This window comes from Desmodus rotundus, chromosome 4 (genome assembly GCF_022682495.2).
Source record: "Desmodus rotundus isolate HL8 chromosome 4, HLdesRot8A.1, whole genome shotgun sequence".
NCBI lineage: Eukaryota > Metazoa > Chordata > Mammalia > Chiroptera > Phyllostomidae > Desmodus > Desmodus rotundus.
This window is the reverse complement of record NC_071390.1, coordinates 64,304,581-64,330,710: the sequence shown is the minus strand read 5'-3', so window position 1 is coordinate 64,330,710 and position 26,130 is coordinate 64,304,581. Positions and strand designations below refer to the sequence as shown.

At 36.9% G+C, this 26,130-nt stretch overlaps 1 protein-coding gene across 1 annotated transcript in view; it reads left to right on the top strand.

Moving 5' to 3' along the window:
- Positions 1-26,130, top strand: part of WAPL (WAPL cohesin release factor) — a 92,379-nt gene that overhangs the window by 16,113 nt on the left and 50,136 nt on the right. Inside the window, exons 3-4 of the mRNA XM_053922211.2 lie at positions 9,266-10,312; positions 13,234-13,352. Coding sequence (XP_053778186.1) covers positions 9,266-10,312; positions 13,234-13,352 — 1,166 coding nt within the window. The remainder of the gene's footprint in view (positions 1-9,265; positions 10,313-13,233; positions 13,353-26,130) is intronic.

The window sequence follows — 26,130 nt, the reverse complement described above, 5'->3', positions numbered from 1 at the left end:
TATGTACATCTTATTTTTTTAATTTAAAATTTTTATTTGGAAGCTTCCCAGTCACCACTAGTCACCCCTAGGGTGACCATTTATTGTTACTTGTTTCAGCCTTTCTGGTATAATGCTGTGTACATCCAAGCAATTACAAATGTGTGTGTGTAGTTAAATCCACAAAATGATAACATGCTCTTTGTATCTTGCTCATTTACTTATTGTATCTTGGGGATAATTCTCTATTAGTACATAAACATTTTTTTTCTGGCCTCCATTCATGTTTTACTTAAGATACTGCTGCATGGTGTGCCAGTTTCTATATGTGCTATAAATTCCTTATCTTGGTCTTTGTTGATGTCAGGCTTTTGAATTGCTTTCACTGTTTCTGTGAAAGCAAAATTTTTAAGTTGCTTTATTTTTCAAGCACACACCACTTAGTAACTGTGTAACCATCAACCAATAACTTAAGTGTACTGTCAGTCATCTCCAGAATGGGATACAGGCTCCTGTTTCCTTATCTGAAACGTTTGGAGCCAGATTTGTCTTGGAATTTAGAATTATTTTGGAATATAGAAAATTATACATTTTACAGAAATCCGTCAGGGTCTGACGTGGCAATCAAAGACAGTGTTTCTTCATAAAAATACCATACTAATAGGGTAAACACTATTAATAGCCTGCCTCACTCAGGTAAGGTCAGGTTTTGCTGCAGAATTCATTATAAGAAAACATTTAATTTTCAGAAGTTTTTGGGTATTGGAATTGTGGATAAAAGCCTATGAACTTGTAATAGTACCTTCCTCAGATGGTTGCTATGAGATCAAATGAATTGATAGAAGGTTTTTAGAACAGTACAAGGAACATGCTGATGGTTTTGTGAATATAAATGTAGTTCAACTTTGTTTTACCTTGATTTTTTTCTCTGGCTTTATTGAGGTATAATTGACATATAATGTTGTGCACTTTGATTTTTATTTGTGAATGAAATAGAGTATCTTTTCATAAGTTACTCATTTCTATTTTTTTTTTCTGTTAATTGCCTCTGTATGTCTAGTTTTTTGTACTGGGATGTTGGATTTACTGATATGTAAAAATTTTTCATATATTTTAAGGAAATTACAATTTTATATTTTCCTAATAACCAATGAGTGCTTACTTGATACCAGTATAGTTTGTTTGGTGATGACTGTTCAGGTTTTCTGCTTATTTTTATTTTTTTTCCTTTTTTGAAAAAGATTTTATTATTTTTAGAGAAAGGGTAAGGGAGGGAGAAAGAGGGAAAGGCACATCAATGTGTGGTTGCCTCTTGCATTCCCTGGTGCCCTGCACTGGGGAACCTGGCTTGCAACCCAGGCATGTGCCCTGACTGGGAATTGAACCAGCAACTCTTTGGTTCACAGGCTGGCACTCAATCTACTGAGCCACACCAGCCAGGGCTTTCTTATTTTTAATTGGATTGTTAATTTCTCATTGAACTTCAAAAGTTTTTTATGTATCCTGGATACAGGGCTTTTTATCAGGTATATTTATTGCAGACATTTTCTCCAAGTCTGTGGCTTTCTCTTAACAGTATCTTTTGCAAAGAGACGTTATTAATTTTAATCAAGTCTCCTTTTTAAAAAGATTTATTCTTAGAGAGAGAGGAAGATAGGAGGAAAGGGAGGGAGAAAAATACCAAAGTGCAAGAGATACGTCAGTCCATCGCTTCTCACGTACCCCAAAGTGGGAACCTGACCTGCAATCCAGGCATGTACCCTGACAGAGTTGAACCAGCGGTTCCCAGATTGGCACTCAGTCCACTGAGCCACAAGCCAGAGCTAATCAAATCCTGTTTTATTAAACATTTCTTTTATGAGAAAGAAGTATACTCTCTTTCCCAGGCAGCTCCTGCTTTCTTAGTTCTAGTTAATCTTAAATATTCTTGCTCATCAGTTCTTATCATTTCTATTGATTCAGTGATTTCTAGACATTGAATAATTTTTTTCCCTCTCCTCAGATAGGTACTCAGATATTTAATTTAAAAGCAGCTTGTGTCCTGACTGGTGTGGCTCAGTTGGTTGGACATTGTCCCACAAAGCAAAAGGTTGTTGGTTTGATTGACAGTCAGGGCATATGTCTGGGTTGTGGTTCAGTTCCTGATCAGGGTGCATAGGAGAGTCAACGAATGGATGTTCTCTCTCACATCAGTATTCTCCCACTCTCCCTCCCTTTCCTTCTCTAAATGAATGAAGGAATGAATCTTTAAAAGCAGCTTACGTGTGATGGCAGCACCTGTTTACCTTCCAAGTTATTTCTTGGGTTATGATGTGCAAAGCCAGTTATTTATGATTTGTACAGCCCTCTTAGCAGAAGTTGTAGGGGTGTGTGTGTCTGTATGTGTGTTAATTGATTTGAGGGGGAGATAGAAACATCGATTTGTTGTTCCACTTATTTATGCATTCATGGGTTGATTCTTGTATGTGCCCTGACTGGGGATCGAACCCACAAGTTTGGTGTATTGGGATGACTCTCTAAGCAGCTGAGGTACCTCTCCAGGGTTGAAGGTTTTGTTTAAATTTAGTTCTCAGCACATCATGTGATATACATTTGCCCAGTACATTAGATTTTTAACCTCTCATTTGGACCTTTTTATTAATGTAGATTAAAAGATTATTTAAGTAAAAATGAAGATCAGCAATAAAAAAGAAGATAGTTTGTCTACTTTAGTATTTCAGTTTTTTTAGCCGCCATCACTATAGTTAGTGTAATATAATACAACTCAGTATGGGTCTTTTTATGAGGTCTTGGGCCTTTGGTTAAATTGGTAGCCTTCGCTGCTGTTGGCCTCTCTTTCCTCATCTGTGTAATGATGGGTTTGGTAAAAAGTGAAAGAAAATATTTTCACTTTTTTATAAGAAGGGTGAAAGAAATATACCAGATCTGTCCAGAAGGTATCCAGCCATATAATACGAAAAATAGAGACATTTATTGAAGAAGATACGAGACACACTGTACATAGGACGACCACGCCTCAGTCCCCTTCAAAGTAGGCATCTTGGGACTTCACACAGTTCTCCCAATAGCTATTGGCTGCCCCATTGTATTTTCCTGAATCTCATCGAAGGCCGAAATCTCTTCCCTTTCAAGGTGATTTTAGTTTTGGGAAAAGCCAGAAGTCACAGGGCGCCAAATCCGGGCTGTAGGGCGGCTGAGTCACCTGGGTGATTTGATGTTGTGCCAAAAAACTCTACAGAAGATGTGATGCATGAGCAGGCGTGTTGTTATGATGAAGCTGCCAATCACCAGTTGCCCATAGCTACGTCCTTCTGAATCATCCCGAAAGTTTCCACAGAGGAATGTTCGAGCTTAATGCAAAATTTGACACAGATTCATTGCTCTACTTGCTCAGTCATTTTGAATGCAACGGTCACACAGTGCACATGATCACTCAATGGCGTCTACCACCCCCACTGACTAGTATGGTGAAGTCGTCATTGTTCGCACATGCACATTCCAGTCTCCACTCTCCTTGACTGCTAGGTTACATTGATATCACGCAAACTCTTCTCATTATATTAACAATGGCTGGACTTTTTCTGGACAGACCTTATATATGTTGTTACTGTGTGTGTGCATGTGCATCCATCTTCAGTAAAAATACATAGATAGTGGGTTTTTTTTTAATTATTTATTTATTTTTAGAGAGGGGAAGGGAAGGAGAAAGAGGAAGAGATATCGATCAGATGCCTGTCCCATGCAAAACCAGGGACGGAACTCACAACCTAGGCATGTGCCCTGATGGGGAATGAAACCAGCAAACTTTTGCTTTTGTTATATTTTTATCCCCACATATTCTCTTTTTAAAATGGATTATTTTGAATTAAGCTTAGGCATTGCATTTCATCCATAAATGTAATTCTTTTGCAGGTAAGGTTTCAAAAAAAGGTAACTACAGTACTACTGTAAAGTACTTATGTACCTTTGTCAATTTTTATGTTTTAAGCTTTTGAACAGGCTATTTATGGACAGTATACTATTCAAGAGGTACAGATGTCTTTTCTCTCATCCCCATCCCTAACTAACAGCAGCTATATTTATATATAATATAGATCTGCCTCATTCTTTTTTATAGTTACATAGTATTTAGATATGTACTGTTCGATAATTTAGTTTTTTATTGATAGGTATTTGTAATTGTTTATGAAAACAAAAACTAGAAAACAATGTGAGTTTCCTTGTTATATTTCATACTCATGGATAGTTTTTGTAGAGTAAATACAAATAAAACTGCTTGCTTAAAGGTAAGTTTATTTCTTTGACATGTACATTTTTAATTTTTATAATGTTACCAAATTGCTCTTTGTAGTAGTTGTACTAACATATGCTCCTACAGAAATGTAGTTCTATTTTTTATTGTTATGCAGTATTTCTTTGTATGAAAAGATTACTCTAATTATACTGTTAACGAATATCTAGGTTTCATTGTTTCACAGTGATGTTGCTCTGAGCATATTTCTATTATGTTGAATGATGTGGAATTGCTAATATTTGATTACTTTAAAAATGAGAGTTTTATATGGTTCAGTTTAATAGGTGTTTTGGTGCACATATGTGTGAGTTTCTCTTAGGTAAGTACTTTTTAAGTGGAGTTTCTGGGTCATGGTGTGTTATGTTTAACACTGGTTGTGTAGTAATATCTCATGGTTTTAAATTGTATCTTTCTAATTAATGAATATAAGCACCTCTTAATATATTTATATTTTATGTGTTTATTAGATATCCTTTCTTATCAAGTGATTGGTCAAGTCCCTTGATATCTTTTACTATTGAGTTGTAGGCATTCCTTTTATAGTCTGTATACCTCCCATTTCCACTATGGTTTGTCTGGTAGTTCTCATAAGTAGTGGGGGTTTGTGTGTGTGTGTGTGTTTTTTTTTGTTTTTTTTTTTAAATGTGCAGATTGGCTTTTGTTGAAATATCTTTTCCTTTATGATTAATGCTTTTGGTATCTTGTTTTTAAGAAATCTTTCTGTGCCTCAGGTCATAGAGATATATAGTTCTGTGTTTTAAAACCTTTACCTTTTCTCCTTCATATTTAGGTTTCTGATTCATCTGGGTTTGTAGAAAGAACTCTTTAAATTAAGGAAATTGACTTACTAAATAAAATGAATTGCAATTGTATTCTCTACATTTTGTTTCTTTTTACAACTTTTTTTTGCAGGGCTGAAATTTTAGATGTTATGTAAATTAATGTAGGTTATGAGTTTTGTATCAGAGAAGGAACTTCCTCATTCCAGGGTAATGCATTTTTAAAAATTACCTTTTGTGCCCTGGCTGGTATGGCTCAGTGTATTGAGCACTGGCCTGCAAACTGAAAGGTCGCAGGTTAGATTCCTAGTGGATTCCTGGTCAGGACACAGGCCTGGGTTGTAGGCCAGGTCCCCAGTAGGGGGCATGTGAGAGGCAACCTATGAGATGTTTCTCTCTCTTTCTCCATCCCTTCCCATCTTTCTAAAAATAAATAAAATCTTTCAAAAAATTATTTTATAAAATATATCTAGTTTCAGTTTTTGTGTTTAAGTCTTAGATTCATCTAAAATATATTTTCATGTTTGAGGGAAAATCCAACTTTATTTTTTTCCACATATTTAAGTGCCTTCATTGAATAATCCCATCTTCTCTGTAGTGATTTGAAATTACACAGTCAGCATATACTGACCTCCTGTGTTTGGTTTGCTCTTTCTCTTGTCCTTTAAACAAATAAAAAATATAGTGTTTTAAAACTTGGTAAAACTACAGATGCTCTCCTTGAAAAATGTGTGCATAAACATTTTTTTCATATAATTTCACAAGATTTGCAGAACCTGTAAAAGGCATTCATAGATCTTTGGTCAAACTTCCCTTCCTACTTTTTAAATACTTCAGCGAGTTCACGTCACTTACTGAAGCCTTGCAACAGGGGTGTCAAACTCATTTTCACTGGGGGCCACATCAGCTTCATGGTTGCCTTCAAAGGGCTGAAATAATTTTAGGACTGTATAAATCTAACTCTTAAGGCATTGAAATTACATTCTGCCCTTTGAAGGCAACTGCTAGGCTGATGTGGCCCCCCCCCCCCCGGTGAAAATGGGTTTGACACCCCTGTCTTACATCATCATCTCAGCTGTTTAATTTCCTCTATATAAAAGTGTGTATATACTCATTGAAAAGCACTGATATGCTTATGTTTGTATTAGTAAGGGAATCATTTGTTTCCTTTTAAACCTAAGAATGCTTAAGGGAATAATGGGCATTTAATTAATCTTTTATGTGAGGTTGCTCGCTTTTTTTTTTTTAGATAATCAGAATGAGGCTTAGAAAAGTAATATGACTCGGCAAACTTTTACTCATCTAATTGTTGGCTTAGCTGTGTGGTTCAACCCCAGGCTACTCAAAACTCCCAAATTCTGTATAGTCTTCATTAAGATAAATTCCCTCCCTTGTGTGTTACTCAGTACACTAAAGATTGAGTAACTATCTAATGATGCTAAAATGTAGTGATGTCAAAAGGAGTTAAGTATCTAATTGCAGATGGTGTTCAGCTAAGTCTTGTACCAAACTTTGTACACATCCAGTGTTCACCCTCTAGCTTGAGGAAAAGCAGTAGGCCTTAGAATGTGGTTATGGATTCCTTGCATGAACTGATAGACACAGGACATAAAGGGAGTTAGTTATTTTTTTAATACTTATTCAAGGACATGCTTACTGATTTCATTTTTTGGTAAGGGAGGGAGGGAAACATCAGTCGGTTGCCTCTTGTACCCAAGCTTGATTGGAGACTGGACATGCAACCCAGGCATGTGCCCTGATGGAAATTGAACTGGTGACCTTTTGTTTTTACTGGATGATGCTTTAATCCACTGAACCACATCAGTCAAGGCGAAAGCATTTATTTTATATATTAGGATACACTTGTGGAGAACTTGGACAGCTTTTCTTAGGCAGAACTTTTTGTTGATTAAATTGGCTTTTATCTGTGTAATGTATTTCAGAAGTTTAAAAATATGTAATGTACTATAATGATTCAGTTGTAGGATTGTTTATACTATATAATTAAATATATGAATAGATTATACTTACTAATACAACTTAATTGTATATCTTTTAGATGTAACTTGTTTCTGTAGGGCTCTTTACTACTCTTTGTACTTAAAACAAATTTATAAGATAGGCTCACAACTTATATGAAAGGCAGCTTATTTATGAGAATAGTTACTGTTAAGATCTTTATGATTTCAGGGTAAATGGGTGTAATAAGTGAAGCTTGGAGTAGTAATTTTAAAAAATTTGATAATAAAGTTTATTGTTCACTTAAACTTTTTAAGTCAGAAGGTGTTTATTACATAAGATAATTGGAAACAGCCTGAATAAATTTTGTGACATTTAAGACAATGGGATGTGCTGTACAGTTATAAATATGATGTAGTATGACATTCAGTTGACATCTTATGGACCTTTGTATAGCTAAATACTAAGCATCCCCATAAACATTTATTACTAAATAGTTCTTCAGTAACAATATGAAGTAGTCTGGGTCAGTGGCTTCCTTTTTGAACAGGTGAGGAAATTAAAGCCTTCAGGAAAACTCCCAAAGTTAGGAGTCTTGCCCGAGCTCTAAAGAACTAGTTTAACCACGGAAATAAGAGTTTCCAGATTCAGCTAATAGTGTTCTTCCCACTTGTTATAAAAGCAGTCGTATTGTTTTTTCAGGTGTGAATTTAGACTTGGCCTCACTGCTACTCCTTTTAAAGTATGAGATGTCACCCTGGCAGGGTGGCTCGGTTGGTGCGTGGTCACGGGTTCGATTTCTGGTCAGAGCATGTGCCTAGGTGGTGGGTTTGGTCCCTGGTTAGGGTGTATAGGAGAAAGCAGCCAATTGATATTTTTCTCTCACATCAATGTTTCCCTCCCTCCCTCTCACTCTAAAACTTCAATTAAAAAAATGTCTTCAGGTGAGGATAAAAAAAATAAAGTTATTAGTTGTCATAGTCAGATTTTAAATTTTGGTTTTTAGTATTTTATGCTTAGTGATTGGAACTTCTGAGGTTATGATATTATAGTTCCTAGCCTTGAGCTGGGAAATATCTAAGAATAAAAGATATACTTATAATATAAATTAGATGTCTTCTAAAGGTGAGTACCGTAAATACAAATCTTAACAAGTTAAATAATATTTAAACCCATTGGGTAGCATTAACAAATGTAGGTATACTTTTATTTTTTGGCGTAAGCATTTGCCAGTGTTTCTCTACCAATGAGTGCTGGGAAAATTAACATCAGTTTGAATTATATTTCCATCTCTCATTTATAAAGATTAACAAAATGTCTCTGATAAAAAGTAAAGACAACAAAGATGAATTCCTCAAGTACAAAATGAATAAGCAGTTTAAAATTTACTCCTGGCTGATATGCATAAATAACCACTGTAGTCACTTAGGCATATCAGAGCCACTGTTTAAAAAATAATTATTGGCCCTGACTGGTGTGGATCAGTGGGTTAGGTCATCATCCTGCAAAGCATAAGGTTGCTGGTTCAATTCCCAGACAGGGCATATGCCTGGGTTGCAGGATCCATCCTTGGTGTGTTTGAGCGGAAACTGATCGATGTTTCTCTCTCACATCAATGTTTCTTTCTCCCTCCTCCCCTCTCTAAAAAGAAATAAAATCTTTTTAAAAACCAACATCTTTAAGAAGATTTAAAAAAATTGTTGAAGTCATATGGCTTTTAATTAATATGAAGGAAGAATGAAAAACAAATAGCTAAAGAAACCTGATCCTGCGACAGGTTTCCAGACAGAGCTGATTTGCCTGATGAGTAGTCTTACCCCAGAGGAGTACAAATACATCAGAATGTTTTCATTTATTGTATTAATACTGTTTTTATTCTACTAAATACATTTTAACTTAAGCATTTTTATTTGAAAGACCCATTGTACCTCTGAGGTTTGGCTGAGTCATTTATATGTCATTTTGAATTGATCCAGTTGCTTAGCACTACTGAAATCTCTTGAATTAGTATAATAATTTTAAGGGACTTGGGTGCCTAGGGAGAGGACACTAGAAGGCATGAAAGCTATATGTATATTTATATGTACATTTTTAATGTGGAAGGGGAAATGTCAAATATGTAAACATTTCACAATTTAAAATTATTGCAATTATTTCAAGGTTAATTGATTCTGTGCTCTTAGTCAAATATCCTTGTTATTGTTAACTTACTTTGATGTCACTTGTCTTTAATCCTTTGACTTTTTTTTTATAGATAAAGTGGAGAATTTTAGTGATGAATATGAAAAGAATAGTCACCATATTTACAAAAATGCTGAAGACATTACTAAGAAACCCAATGCAGAAACTTTACTGGCTTCTGGATACAAAGTTGATGAGATCAAGGAAACAAATGATACTTGGAACTCCCAACTTGGAAAAAGGTCAGACTCTCCATCAGAAATATCTCTGATTAAGGGATCTGTGAGAACTGGTTTGTATGAATGGGATAATGATTTCGAAGATGTCAGATCAGAAGATTGTATCTTAAGTTTGGATAGTGATCCTCTTTTGGAGATGAAGGATGAGGATTTAAAAAATCGGTTGGAAAATCTGAATGAAGCCATTGAAGAAGAAGACATCATGCAAAGCGTTCTTAGGCCAAGTAACTGTAGGACTTACTGTAGGGTCAATAAAGCAAAATCCTCACAAGGAACATCAAATTTTGATAAGCTGTTAGATGGCACCAGTCAGGCTTTAGCCAAAGTAAACAGTGAATCAAGTAAAGATGGCCTGAATCAGGCAAAGAAAGGCAGTGTAAGTTGTGGGACCAGTTTTAGAGGGACAGTTGGACGGACTAGAGATTACACTGTTTTACATCCGTCTTGCTTGTCAGTTTGTAATGTTACCATACAGGATACTATGGAACGCAGCATGGATGAGTTTACTGCATCAACTCCCGCTGATTTGGGAGAAGCTGGCCGTCTAAGAAAAAAGGCAGATATTGCAACTTCTAAGACCACTACTAGATTTCGACCTAGTAATACTAAATCTAAAAAGGATGTTAAACTTGAATTTTTTGGTTTTGAAGATCATGATGAGACAGGAGGTGATGAAGGAGGTTCTGGGAGTTCTAATTACAAAATTAAGTATTTTGGCTTTGATGATCTCAGTGAAAGTGAAGATGATGAAGATGATGACTGTCAAGTGGAAAGAAAGTCAAGCAAAAAAAGAACTAAAACAGCTCCATCATCCTCCTTGCATCCTCCTCCAGAAAGCAATGATAATTCCCAGGACAGCCAATCTAGTACTAATAATACAGGTAAGACTTTTAAGAAAATATTATTGTAATAAATCTTTGTCAAGCTTAAATCAGCAGCTATGTAGTTGCCTCCTAGATACTCAACTTTAACTTATGTTTAATTTTAATAGAAGTACTGTTTAGAACAGGAATGTCCAACCTTTTGGCATCTCTGGGCCACACAGGGAGAAGAAGAGTTTGTCTTGGGCCACACATATATACACAAACACTAACGAAAACTGATGAGCAAAAAAAAGGTCCGTGCATAATTTTCATGATAACCGCTACCGTGGATAAGCAGAAATAGTCCACACATAATAACCGTAATTATGCAGCAGCCCTTTTGATAATCTTTTAAAATCAAGTAGGTCCCAAGTTTGTGATCACTAATATAAAAAGGTGTACATATCTAAGTAGTAAAACTTCGTATAAAACTAAGTAAGTAACATTTTAAGTAAATTTACGATTTTGTGTTGGGCCTCATTCATAGCCATCTTGGCCTGCAAGGTGGACACCCCTGGTACCTTATCCAAAGGTACGACCTTTTAAATGTTAATAATCAAGTTCTACATTGTAAGGAACTAATTTGTAGATTGTGGAGTCTTTCCATATTTTTGAATTCTACCTTTAGTACTTGAGAATTTTTAAGAGAGAGAGAGAGAGAGAGTGTGTGTGTGTCTGTGTTCAGGGTTAGCAGACATCTTGATGTTTCAGTTTTGAAAATTCAAATGCATTGGAGACATAAGGATAGATTTTGGACATTTAGAACTACACTGATAGTAGATGGTTGTAATGAGGGAAATATTAGAAAATTAAAATTGATTTCAATTTTAGCCTGTGCATTTGGCTCAAAAGTAATCAACTAATAAATGTTGATGTTTAAAACATTCTCAAGAAATCTTCATTAAAATTAAATCTTAAAAATTCTCTTAAACTGATTTAATAAAACTGAAAAGTGATAGTTAAGTATTAATTCTTAATAGTGAAAATTTAATTTGTCTTTTAATATAGTAGAATTAGTAATGACTACAGGTCCTCAAGGAGTTGATAGTCTTCACTGTCAGACAAAAGAAATAGGTTAGCTTTGCTATAGTTAAGTCATTAGCTGACAGAGGCTTTGTGAAGTGGATTGATTGTTGAGTGAGAAAGAATATGTGAAAACCTCTGGGATACAGGGGCTATATTTTTATTAGACCAAATGCAGTTTTTCTGTATTGGTTTACTTGTTATCAATAAAGCTTTTGTCCTGTTAGGGTCATAGAGGAAGTGGCATGGTGAATTAGAATTCTGATAGTACTCTTCCATATAGGTTTTCACATAGAGTATAAGTCGTACTTGAAACCACCTGCCATTTGCCTTATTTGGCCTAAATAGTTTTGTTAGAATTGCTGTATTTTTTTTTAAGATTTTATTTATTTTTAGAGAAAGGAGAAGGGAGAGAGAATGAGAGAAACATCAGTGTGTGGTTGCCCCTTGAGTGCCTCCTACTGGGGACCCTGCCTGCAACACAGGCATGTGCCCTGACTGGGAATTGAACCAGCGACCCTTTGCTTCACAGTCTGGTGCTCAGTCCACTGAGCCACACCAGCCAGGGCTAAGTTAGAATTACTATTAATTTCAAAACTGGAATTATATACAGCCCTCTAAAAGGCTCACCCCTGACTCCCCTACTGCAAAAAAATAAAAGTATTGTCAGAATTTTCAATGTTGTCTTGAATGTCTTTGGAGAACTGAAATTTTAAGAACCTTGCTGTATAGTTACTTGAGATCTGACTGGGAAATCCGATTTGAAGTTGCTCTTTCAGGGGGATGATAAGTAGCAATGTATGAAAACTGAGCTCCTGTCCTGCAACAATTCATGTAGCTCTTATGTTAACCTTGATAGCAAATTACCTGCAACTGAAAATCTGTGGCTGAAATTTACATTTTGGGATAATGTAACTTTTTAAACTTTAAAAAGTGAAATCATCCCTGGCTGCTGGTGTGGCTCAATGGATTGAGTGCTGGCCTTGAACTGGAGGGCCAGTCAGGGCACATGCGTGGGTTGCTGGCCAGGTCCCCAGTTGGGGGCATGCTAGAGGCAACTGATTGGTATATCTCCCTTACATTGATGTTTCTCTCCCTCACTTCCTCCCTCTTTTCCCCTCTTCTCTCTCTAAAAATAAATAAAATCTTTTTTTAAAAAAGTGAAATCATTAGGCTCTTTCAAAAACTTAAGTTGATACCAGATAAAATTTTAAAATTAGAGATCATTTGAGTTGGAGTTTGAGTCTACATAGAATATATAAAATAGCAAACATTTTTAATGTTTGGTCTTGAGAAAAGTCATTATTTCTCCTTTTCTAAGCTTTAAAACAATAAACATAATTATTTGGGAGTTAATGTGATCTTTTCTTAGTTTTGTGTGAGGACCCCCTAAATTATTAAACTACATTGTATTAGGTCATTTTGTATCTCTTGTCAAAGATAGTTATCCTTTAAATTCTTTTAAAGTGTCTTTATAGATGTAAGTATGCATTCTTTGAAGGCCAACATGACTGTGTCCTTAAATTCTAGGAAAATGTTACAGATACCACTTGATTTTGTTTGTGTGTGTATGTGTGTGTGTGTGTAAACTAGACGCTACCAATGTCAGTGTCCGTATCCAGGAGTTATTTTGTAAAAGAATTGATTTTACCATTTATACAAAATAAAACTGGAGCAACTAGGTTTCTGATTTTTTTCTTGATGGGGGTGGTGGGGGTGGGAGAAGTGGGGTGAGAGTGGGAGAATGAGACTGAATATTGTTGGGAATATTTTGTATTTTGTCAACTGTGTGGTGCTTTTATTCCTTTATTCTTTTTCCTCCACAACATGCTCCCTCTCTCCCCATCAAATGTTTATAGGTTGTTTGGTAAATAATTTCAAATATCAGAAAGTTAAACTTTTGATTACCATTTCAGAAAACTTGGATTTTACAGAGGACTTGCCTGGTGTAACTGAAAGTGTGAAGAAGCCCCCAAATAAACAAGGAGATAAATCAAAGGAAAATACCAGGAAGATTTTTAGTGGCCCAAAACGGGTAAGTAAAGCATTATCTATGATTTGTATTATTTGCTTATTATTGGAGGGCTCAGTTCTTTATTTTTTTCATTTGGAAATTACTGACAAACATGGCAATTAAATTTTCTTCCAAAGAATAAATGTAAGTCATTTTTTAAAAATCTAACCATTTCTTTCAAAGCATGGTAAAATTATTATATTCAAATAGACAATTTGGTGACATTAAATACATTCACAGCGTTGTGTAACCATTGCCATTATCTATATCCAAAACATTTTAATAATCTCTAAAAAAATTCTGTACCCATTAAACGATAACTCATATGAGACTCTCCCTTTACTCCTTCCTCCCAGTCCCAGTAAACACCATTCTTTCTGTCTCTATGAACCTGCCTGTTGTACACAGGTACCTCATGTAAGTAGGTTATTTCACTAAGCATAATCTTGTCAAGCTCCATGTTATAGGCTAAATTTTCATTACTTTTTATGGGCTAAATAATATTCCATTGTCCATTTATCTGTTGTTGGACATTTTGTTTTTACGTTTTGGCCATTTGAGTCGCTGCTTTCAATTCTTTTGGATATATATCTAGCAGTAGAATTTTGGGGACATATGATAGGTCTTTGTTTAACTGCCCAACTGTTTTCTACTTTGGCTGTACCATTTTACACTCCTACCAGCAATCGTGAGGGTTCCAATTTCTCCACATCCTCACCAGTACATATTTTTTAGTTTTTTTCTTTTTTCTTTTTTTTGATAATAGCTATACTAATGGCTGTGAAATGGTATCTCATTGCGGTTTGATTTGCATTTTCCTAACCAGTGATATTGAACATCTTTTCATGTGCTTGTTGGTCATTTGTGTATCTGTTTTGGAGACATGTCTAATTCAGGACCCGTATGTCATTTTTGAATTAAGTTGTTTGTTTTCATTGTTGAGTTAGAGTTCTTTACATATTCTAGATATTAGATATACAAATCTAATAATCCCTTATTAGATATGTAATTTGTACATAGATTTCCCCATTCCGTGAGTTGTCTTTTTTTTTTCATTTAACTCTTATTTTTTAAAATATATGTATTGATTATGCTATTACAGTTGTCCCATTCCCCCCCCCTCACTCCACTCTATCCTGCCCACCCCCTTCCTCCCAATTCCCCCCCTATAGTTCATGTCCATGGGTCATACTTATAAGTTCTTTGGCTTCTACATTTCCTACACTATTCTTACCCTCCCCCTGTCTATTTTCCACCTATCATTTATGCTATTTATTCTCTGTACCTTTCCCCCCCTCTCCCCCTCCCCTATTGACAACCCTCCATGTGATCTCCATCTCTATGGTTCTGTTCCTGTTCTAGTTGTTTGCCTAGTTTGCTCTTGTTTTTGTTTTAGGTGTGGTCGTTAATAACTGTGAGTTTGCTGTCATTTTTACTGTTCATATTTTTTATCTTTTTCTTTGATAAGTCCCTTTAACATTTCATATAATAAGGGCTTGGTGATGATGAACTCCTTTAACTTGACCTTATCTGAGAAGCACTTTATCTGCCCTTCCATTCTAAATGATAGCTTTGCTGGATACAGTAATCTTGGATGTAGGTCCTTGCCTTTCATGACTTCAAATACTTCTTTCCAGCCCCTTGTTGCCTGTAAGGTCTCTTTGGAGAAATCAGCTGACAGTCTTATGGGAACTCCTGTGTAGGTAACTGTGTCCTTTTCTCTCCCTGCTTCTAAGATTCTCTCCTATTTAATCTTGGGTAATGTAATTATGATGTGCCTTGGTGTGTTCCTCCTCTGGTCCAGCTTCTTTGGGACTCTCTGAGCTTCCTGGACTTCCTGGAAGTCTATTTCCTTTGCCATACTGGGGAAGTTCTCCTTCCTTATTTGTTCAAATAAGTTTTCAATTTTTTGTTCTTCCTCTTCTCCTTCTGGCACCCCTATAATTCGGATGTTGGAACGTTTCAAGATGTCCTGGAGGTTCCTAAGCCTCTCCTCATTTTTCCGAATTCTTGTTTCTTCATTCTTTTCTGGTTGGATGTTTGTTTCTTCCTTCTGGTCCACACCATTGATTTGAGTCCCAGTTTCCTTCCCATCACTATTGGTTCCCTGTACATTTTCCTTTGTCTCTCTTAGCATAGCCTTCATTTTTTCAACCAATTCTGTGAGCTTCTTGATTACCAGTGTTTTGAACTGTGCATCTGATAGGTTGGCTATCTGTTCGCTGCTTAGTTGAATTATTTCTGGAGCTTTGAAGTGTTCTGTCATTTGAGCCTTTTTTTTGTCTTGGTGCTTCTGTTACTTAAAGGGGCGGAGCTTTAGGTGTTCCCTGGGGCGGGGTAACGCTGGTCGCTGTGCTCTAACGCTGTACGTGGGGGAGGGGCCGAGAGGGAGTAATGGCGCCTGCTCCACTCTCCACCGGATTTCAGTCACTTGCTGTGCTACCCACAATCAAATTGGGCCCCTCTGGTGCTGGTTCCAGAGTGGGTGGGCTTGTGCACGCCCTAGGCCCCTGTGGGTCTCTCCAGTGACCTCTCCTGTGAGGCTGGGAGTTTCTCCTGCTGCCGCCCCAACTCCCATGGGTTTTTTCACTCCCAGGTTTGAGGTTTTATTTCCCCGCGCTGGAGCCCTGGGTTACGGGGTCTGCTTCGCTCCCCGCTGTTTGTCCGGTTTATCTGTGCGTGAATGTGGGGCCGCAGGGTCTTCTAGTGGTCAGACTGACTGCCCCGTTCGTCCCACACTCCTTCAGTCTCGGTCCGGCCACCGCCACCGCCACGGCCACGCGAGTCCTCTCTGCCTTGGCTGCCTGACTCCGCCCCTCCTATAGGTCTGGATGAATGTTTATTTTTTATCTCCTTGGTGTCGGGCTTCCTTGTTCGATTTTCTGTCAGTTCTGGTTGTGCAAGGAGGCGCAGTGTGTCTACCTTCGCTGCCATCTTGGTTCTCCCCCGTGAGTTGTCTCTCTACTCCCTTGATAGTGTGCTTTAATACACAAAAGTTTTAAAAATTTTTATTTTTTAAGATTATTTTATTATTTTTGATTTTAGAGGGAAAGGGAGGGAGAAAAGAGGGCAAGAAACATCAAAGTGAGAAACATCTATTGGTTGCCCTCCTGCGTGCCCTAGGGGACCAAACCTGAAACTCAGGCATGTGTCTTGGTGGGGAATCAAACTGTGGTGACCTTTTGGTTTGCGGGATGATGCCCAGGTAACTGAGCCACACTGGCAGGGCACACAAGTTTTAATTTCAGTGAATTTCAGTTTATTTTTTCTTTTCTTGCCTGTGCTTTTGGTGTCATATCCAAGAAATCATAGTGAAATTGAATGTCATGTAAGCTTTTCCAGTTTTCTTGTAAGAGTTTTAGTTTTAAAACTTAAATTTAAATCTTTTATTCATTTTGAGTTAATTTTTGCATATGGTATAAGCAGCAGTCCCCAACCTTTTTGGCACCAGGGACCGGTTTTATGGAAGACAGTTTTTCGGGGAACAGGGTGGGAGAGTGATATCAGGGGTGGGGTAGGAGGCAGAGCTCAGGTGTTAATGGAAGGAAAGCTTCCCTCACCCACCGCTTACCTGCTGCTGTGTGGCTTGGTTCCTACCAGGCCACAGACCAGTACTGATCCATGGTCTGGGGATCGGGGACCCCTGGGTGTAAGTTAAGGGTCCAGGGTATAAGTCATTTTAATATGGTTTAGCATAGTATTGAGAATAATTTGCTTGACTTTACCTTTTTATTAAAAATTTCTTAAATTAGCTTGTTTTATAGTGTTAAATCTATTTGTTATTAAAAATTAGAAGTTGTCTGAACCTTTTTTAGATTGAATCAATTTTAAATAACTGAAGAATGAGTGTGTCTTTTTATGGCTTCATTTAATTTTTATTTATTTTTTTTTACCTCTGTAAAGAGGAAATTGGGAATCTTGTCAAAGTAATTGTGCTGTACTCCTGTGCCCCCAGGTGCCCCACCCTCAGGAGAAAAAAAAAGTGCTTAATGCTAATTTCAACAGAGCTAACTTGTTTTGGGGCTAGGAGCCAGAGTAGTGTGGTGTAAAGACTGTAGTCGTTAACACTTAGATGAGGTTTTGGTTTATTGAAAATTGTGTATGGCATGCCTCGATTTCCAGAGCAACAGTTTAAATCAATCTTCTTTCAGTCTCAGGGCCAGTCTACAGTCTTAAAAAAACTATTGATAATCACAAAGAGCTTTTGATTATATGTTATATCAATATCAAAGCAGAGAAATGAAAATATTTCAAGCATATTTAACACTATTTTACTTTAAAATAACAGTAACCCATTACATGTTAATATTTTTATGAAAAAATTTAAAAAAATAGTAGAATAACATTGTTTTACATTTTTTTTTGCAACTTTTAAAGTTTGTCTTAAAAGACAGCTGGATTCTCATATCCCCTGCATTCAATATATTTCATTATATTATTTTGGTTGAAATATATGAAGAAATCCAGCCTCACACAGATATGTGGTTATATTTTCAGTAGCCTTTTCACATATCTTGTCAACAATCTGGGATGCTCCACTAAACTCAACAAACGGGATTTTCTTAAAGATTATTTGCAACATCGGATCTAAAACCATTCCAATGGGACTTTCTATGCTGTTATATTAAAATCTATTAGTCTGTCTTGCACTTTGGATGCATCTTTTTACACATGGCCTGCTTGTAACATTATACATTGGTCATTTGGAAAATTGTGGTTATATTTATGCAAATCTTTCAAATGGGCTTATACCTCATTATGCAGTATCAAAAAATTACATTAATATTGCTGCCAAACTGATCACAAAATCCTTTTATAAGACCAGTACTCTAACCCATCACAAAATCCTTTTAAGTATTCGGAAGCTATCAAGTTCACAGTTCTCCAAAATTTTAGTTTTTTGCTTAGAAGTTGAAAATGTTTTACTGGTAGAAATTACTTAAGGGAAAATGACTGACAGGGAGAGGCCCACTTTGTTCAATTTGAGAAAATGTCTGCCTAATAAAGTCTTTGTAGGCATAGTTTGTTAATCTTTCAAGTAAGGAATGGTGTACCAGAAAAGAAATGGGCTAGTTTAGCTTGCAACTTGAGCAGTAATGTTTTTTCTTTAACTAAACCACCATACTTTGTACACAGCAGAAGAGTTTTATGCATACTTGTTTTGTCACACAGAATATTAGTGCATGCAAGGGTTGTGATTTGACAAAATTAATACTTTTTAATTCTTCATCATGGGCCTTTTCTAATATGAAACTGGCATTTTATTTTTTACCTGTGAAGTAGGTGGCAATGAAGACTCTGACTACTTAGTACACTTCAGAGTCCCTACCCTGTGTGGTAAGGCACCAAGAGCTTTCCACAATTGCTTTTGTGCTCTCTGTACAAATGTCAACATTGTGAAAAAAGCAAATAACATTATTATTGTGGAAATGATTTTGGCTTTGTAGACAACCCAGAAAGTTTTGTGTATCCCTAGGGGATGCACTTTGAGAACTTCTGAATTACAGCATTCTACTTTATTTTCCTCCCTCTGAACTTTTTTATTATGAAAATATATGAAAGAGCAGTACCATGAATTACCCATATCCCTCTACCTAGATTGATTTCCAGGTAACATTTTTACATAATTGCACACATATGGTGTGTTTCTCTCTCTGTGTGTGTGTGTATATATATATATATACACACACACACACATTTTTTTCCTGTTTTATTTGGAAGTGAATTGTAGATAGTATACATTTCTTAAGAAGAACACAGTCTCATGGCTGTCTTTGGTGATGTGATTATAGTACTTATGTCTTTATTCTTGAGCACTCTCCTCCTCTTTTAAAAATTTCCCATGGAACTGCTTTTTTTTTTTTTTTTTTTTAAAGAGCCGAGGGTATTTGTCTTATAGAATGTTCCATATTCAAAATTTATGTGATTGTTTCCTGATGACATCATGTAAGCTTTTATACTACTATTAAAGTAAGTGTAGTGTCAGAGAACACTGGAAGTTAAGTCTGATAAGCTTAATTGGGTTCAGGTTAAATATATTTTGGCAAGAATACTTCAAAGTGATGTTGTATATGTTGTTTCACATCAGAAGCCACTATTCTTAATATGCTTGACCACCTAGCGAAGGTTGTGATCACCAGCTTTCTCCAAAATAAGGGTACATTTTTTCTTTTACGATTTAATTAGTAAGTAAGCTTCTGGGTGCTGCTCTGGTACCATGTGACTATCCTGCCTCCATCATTGTTTTACTTCAGCATTTTAGCATCCATTGTTGATCTTTGCCTGCATCATTTATTACACTGTCAGTTGAAAAAGGGAGTTTTCTAATTGCTGTTTCTTCCACATTTAATAACTGCAATTCTGTAAAGAGTTCTCCCCCTCCTGTAACTGAAAGCGGTTCCGCCTGCTAACCGCTTTGAGAGCCCGTGTTTGAGAGGCCAGGTGCTGATGTTAAGAAAAGTGATTTTATTCGGGTGCCAGCAACCTGTAAGATGGAGGGCTTGTCTCAAAGCCCATCTTAATATCTCAGTGCAGACAGAGGTATTTATAAGGAGGGGAGGACAAGGAGAACAAAAAGAGATCAGAGGGACAGGCTGTGGACGTGTAGGCAGTATCCTTTCTGGTCCTGATATGGATCTTTAATGTCCGCATTCTGGAACTGGTCAGCGCCAGCCACATTCCTGCAGTTGGGTGATCTGTGTCACCTGAAGTCGTGGTCACGGCCATTTTTTGTACAAGCAGGAACTGGAACTGTTGGCACTTGGAATATGCTTACAAAAAAACTGTCAGTATGTGAGTTCTTTTTATCAGTTTGTTAGTACATTTTACTCTAATTCCATTTCATGGTATAAAGGCTTTATTTCCTGTTACACCTCACCCCATTCTCTATCACAATAGACTCAATTAATTTTTACTTAATAAACAGACTTAAATAGATTTGGCCACTGTGAACCTTTCAAGCTATCTCTTGTGTTCTTTTGATATGACCCCATTATCTTTGAACACTTCTCTAGCTTTCTGCACAAAAGATTACCCAGATTCATCTGTACTTTACGTGTTTCAATCAGGGAATCATCCACTGATCCAAGGATCCTTGGTTTTTCTCTGTGTGTGGATTAGTATTTAGAAACTGGATCAGAATACTGGGTTATATTCATTGCTTCTAGGCTCTTTCATTGGACACAACTATTGAAATATGTTGAAAAATAAACTATGAGTTTATATTTGATAGTTTGATTTACAAGTTCAACATAATAGAATTTTGTACATAGCTTACTTGCTCTATTCTACAGCACACATTACTTTTAAAATTATGTAATTACTAGTATTACCAGTATTATGAACGGTAAATAAAGATTTCTTTCCAGTTCTTTTTGTCTTCAGATTATTTCACTAAGGATGAAGTAATAGTGATGGGTTCCCACAGGATGCTTGGGTTGTGGGTTTGGTCCCCAATTGGGGCATGTGCACAAAGCAACCAATTGATGTTTCTCTCTCACATCGATGTTTTTCTCTTCCTTCCTCTCCCTCTAAAATCAATAAGTATATTCTCTGGTGAGGATTAAAATTTTTTTTTTGAAATTTTATCTTATGTGCTTATGTTAACTCGCTCAATATTCATTTGAGTTCATTTGTACTGATGTGTTCAGCTTTTTAACTTTTTTTTTTAAAATTAATATTGGAGTCAATTTTTTTTGGCTAATGAATGTCATAGAAGGCAGCAGTGTACATGTACTTGACCTGATTATGAAGGAGTATCTCTGGGTTAAAGTAAATCAGGTCATGTAACCTAGTAAGCAGAAGACCTATTTACTGTTGATAGATAATGTCAGAGGAAATATTGCTTATTTATAAAATCAAAAGAGCTTTGAGGTTGAACTCATTTGAAAGATGTAACATGGTTAAAGCCCTACCTTAAACCTATAGTTCTAAATATTTTATTTCCTGAAGAGGCTTAGTGCAGTAAATGTTTTAATTTCCTTTTTTTAAAAAGATTTTATTTATTTATTTTTAGAGGGGGGAAGGGAGGGAGAAAGAGAGGGAGAGAAACATTGATGTGCTAAAAAAAACATCTTTTGGCTGCCTCTCACACTTCCCCAACTGGGGACCTGGCCCACAATATAGGCATGTGCCTTGATGGGGAATAGTACTGGCAGCCTTTCCATTTGCAGGCTGGCACTCAATCCACTGAGCCACACCAGCCAGGGTTTAATTTCCTATTTAACCTCCCATTACAGTATTTTTCAAGACACTTTTAATTTTAAGTGGAATTAAGTCAGAATTTTAAAATGTAGGTACTACTGCTATTCAGATGGATCAGTAAGCTTCAAAAGTGAAACTTTCATCCTTAGTCTTTGGTTCTTTAAAAAGGAATAATAAGTGTTTGAGACCCATGAAAGTTATGTTTTATTATGAAAATATCTGGGAAAAGAATTTAGCCCTGACCAGTGTGGCTTAGTTGGCTGGGCGTTCTTCCGCAAAGTGAAAGGTCTCCAGTTCAATTCTTGGTTATAGCACATGCCTGGGTTGCAGGCTCTGTCCCTAGTTGGGTCATGTATGAGAGGCAACAGATTGATGTTTCTCTCCCTCTCTTTCTTCCCTGTTTCCCTTCTCTCTAAAAATAAAATAAATACAATCTTATAAAAGAATTTAGAAGCCTACTTCAGGAAGAGAGCAACAAGAAGTTTAGCAGCATAAAATCCCCAGTGTTTCTAAGAAATAGGTCATCCATTTGCCTTTAAGACATTAGAAGACTACTTAGAAGTTTTTAAAGACAATCATCGAGAAACAGAAATAAGGAATTATTTTACCTATTAAGATTTGATGAGTATAAAGAAATACAAGAAATAAATGGGATCACAGTTTTTTAAGCATTTATTTAGCTTACATAAATTAATATAGTGGAAATGATAGAACTGTTTTATATATACAAATTAGGATTCATGTTTTCTGTGCAAAACTAAGATAAGCTCAATTCCCAAAGGAATTTTTATGTAGGTTATCTCTCAGCTCTCCAGAGAAAGAAGAAAGGTGGGGAGCGCTAGTAAGTGGGTGTAGGAAATATTCTCAGCAGTTGTTCCAGTTCTCTATTATAATAGAAACACCATCCTGTAGCTGATAGGTCAGTGGGAGTATCTGGGTCTTCAAGACACTAATGACTTCATTTTCGAATGCTAAAGAGGTAGCCAGCCCATTGCTTGTAGTGGCAGGAGTTTCCTTCCCTACCTATCAGGCTTAGCCTCACCACTGGAGATATTTTGCACTGAATAAGTCTTTGTTGTGGAGGGTGGCCCTGCATATTGGAGAATTGGAAACATATATGGCTTCCACCTACTAGATGCAACACCACTCCCCTGCCATGCGGCCTTCCCCCAACCCCTTGATTCAACCTTGTTAAAAATGTCTTCAGACATTGCTAACTGTCCTTTGGGGGATCAAAATGGAAGCCCTTCCCATGTGGGGTTATGAATGATTAGAGAGTATGGTGCAGACTTGATGCCCATTACTCGTAAGTATGTTAGCATATAGTCTCCATACAAAAGAGCACTCTCTTGTATAGCTATAGCATGAAGTCTATCCAGAAATTACCCTGCAACATAATGAGAACAAGAGACATTCATTGAAGAAGATAAAAGGTACAAGAAATAATGTACTTAGGACAATGACACCTCAGTCCCTTCAAAGTAGGCACCTTGGGACCTCACACAGTTCTCTCAGTGTCTCTTCTACTGTTCAAAACACTCTACAAAATCCTTTTTTGGAATTGGCATCAGCTGCCCCATTGTATTTTCCTGAATCTCACCAATGGTCTGAAGTCTATTCCCTTTCAAAGGTGATTTTAATTTTGGGAAAAACAAGGGTGCCAAATCTGGGCTGTAGGGAGGCTGAGTCACCTGGGTGATTTGATGTTTCACCAAAATCTCTGCACAAGACAGGAAGCATGAACAGGCTCATTGTTGTGATGAAGCTACCAATCACCAGTTGCCCATAGCTGCGGCCGTTTTTGTGGTATTACATTTCAATCTATGGGGAACATTGAGGTGTAGTACTCCTTATTAATTATTTGGCCTGGAGGACGTACTCATGATGGACAATGTCTTCCCAATCAAAAAACACAGTTAACATGGTCTTGATCTTGCTGCAACTTTGCTGCACCTTCTTCGGGCATGGAAACCAGGCGACTTCTATTGGGAGAACTGGGCCTTGGTTTCTGGATCATAGCTGTAGACCAATGATTCATCTCTGGTTGTGACCTTGAGGAAATGTGGTTCATTGGGAGCGGTTTGAATCAAGTCATTAGCACGATGTTCCTTCTGCTCTGGTAGCAGAAGTCATGGAACGAATTTTGTCATGACATGATACATGCTGAGATCCTCCTTCAAAGTCAGACACAGTAGTTTTTGGAATCCCCAGATCAGTTTCTAGTTCTTGCACTGTCAGTTGCCGATCTTTGTTGATCACAGTACATGTTCAACATTCTCAGGTGTTCTGCCTGTTGCAGGCCTTTCAGAAAGTGAATCACTTTTCAACAGATTCTTGACCGTCTTTGAAGTGTTTGTGCCACACTTTTATTTGCATTGCGCTCGTTGCATTGTCCCCCAAAGCCTTCTGAATCGGTTGAATACTTTCCGTCCAGGAATGTCCAAGTTTAACGCGAAATTTGATGCAGATTTATTGCTGTACTTGCTCAGTCACGTTGAATGTGACGGCCTGACAGTACACATGCTCCTCATTCAACAGCATCTATTGCCCTCCACTGACTAATACAGTGAAGTTGTCATTGTCCACATGTGTGCATTCCAGTCCACTCTCCTTGGCTGCCAGATTACATTGGTGTCACGCAAACTGTTCTCATTATATTGACAATGGCTGGAATTTTTCTGGATAGAACTCATATACCCATCAAAACCAATGCAATAATATAGTCTAATCCACACGTTAATTCAAATTTCACCATTTGTCCCAATAATGACCTTTATAGCAAAACAAATCACCCATTCCAATCTCCCAAAGAGCCCATGATCCAATCCAGAATCATATGTACTGTATTTAGTTGTTACAAATCTCTACTCCTTCATTCTGGAACAACTGTGTCCAGGTTTTTTCATGTCTTTGTCATCTTTGAAGAGTTTCGATGAGTTATTTGTGGAGTGCGCCTCAATTTGTGTTTGTCTAATGTTTCCTCATGATTAGATTTTGGTTATGTGTATTTGGCAAAAATACCACAGAAAAGATGCTGTGTTCTCACTGCATCATATCAGATGGCACAGTGTCAGTTTGTACTATTACTGATGATGTAATCACTTGGTGTGGTATCTGTCAGGTTCCTCAACTTCCTCATCAAACTTTGATCCACTAACTTCAGCATTGATTTTTGTCTGGATCAATTTTTACTCTGATGGTGGTTGTGTTTTTCCTAATTACACTGTTTCCTCTGCAGTTACTGGTATTTGACTTTCTACTCCAAGGTAGATCCTTTTCTCCCTTCCATATCTATAAGGGCACATATATTCTCAAATTCATTATATAATATATAAATATATTCATGTATTCATTCCTTTATGTCAATGTGAACATGAATTTTTGTTTATTAAATCATGTATTACTGTTATTTAACTGATAGTATTGTCATTATTTCGATACTAATATTTTGATTTTTAGAATTGGCCTGTGAATGTTTCTTCACAGTGACTTTTAACGCATCCCACCATTTGGCATTTTCTTACATACTATGTTCAATGCCCATCATATACATTTCAAGCCCTGTGTTTAGCCATTGCTCCAAGGACTCCTGTTTTCATTTCTTTTTTTGTTTTTAAGGAATTATTTATTTTTAGAGTGGGGAAGGGGGGAGGAGAAAAAGAGGGAGAGAAACATCTATGTGCAAGAGAACCATCAGTCAGTTGCCTCTCACACAGCCTCCAACCAAGTATCTGGCCCACAATCGATGCATGTTCCCTGACCTGGATCAAACCAGCAACCTTTTGGTTTATGGGATGATGCACAACCCACTGAGCCACACCAGTCAGGGAGACCCCTGTTTTCTTTTAGTGGAGAATGGTATTTAGAAATAAAGATCTGGTCACTAGGTATGGTCATTTCCTATGGGGTGTCATTGCTTCTAGCCCTTTTTGAAGATCACAGAGCAGGAAAATTATAAGCATATTTCCTTCTCTCTCTCACACACATACCCTTTGTTTTCATATATGTTTAGAATCATGAGTTCAAACTGATACCTTCAATTCTACTTCAACACCATACGTCTTATTCTGACCTTAGCACTTTCCACATTTTATTTCACTTTGCTGACAGTATGAAATCTGGTTCCTGTTATGTTCAACATGTTTATGTATTTGCTCGATCCTCATGTATATAACCAATTTTCTTTTTTTCCCCCAAAGATTTTATTTTTAGAGAGAGGGGAAGGGAGGGAGAAAGAGAGGGAGAGAAACATCGGTGTGCGATAGATACATGATCAGTTGCCTTTCACACCCCCCCACTTGGTGAACTGGATCACAAACCAGGCATGTGCCTTCACTGGGAATCAAATCGGTGACCTCCTGGTTTGCAGGTCAGTACTCAGCCCACTGAGCCACAGCAGCCAGGGCTGTATATAACCCATTTTCTAACCACACATGTCACCTCTGCAGGTTTAGTGCCATTGACCAAGAGTTCCATCTTCCCTCCCCTCATTTTCCCCTGTTAGAAAGCATTAACTTTTTTTAAACATATTTTATTGATTATGCTATTATAGTTGTCCCATTTTTTTTCTCCTTTATTCCCCTCCACCCTGCATTCC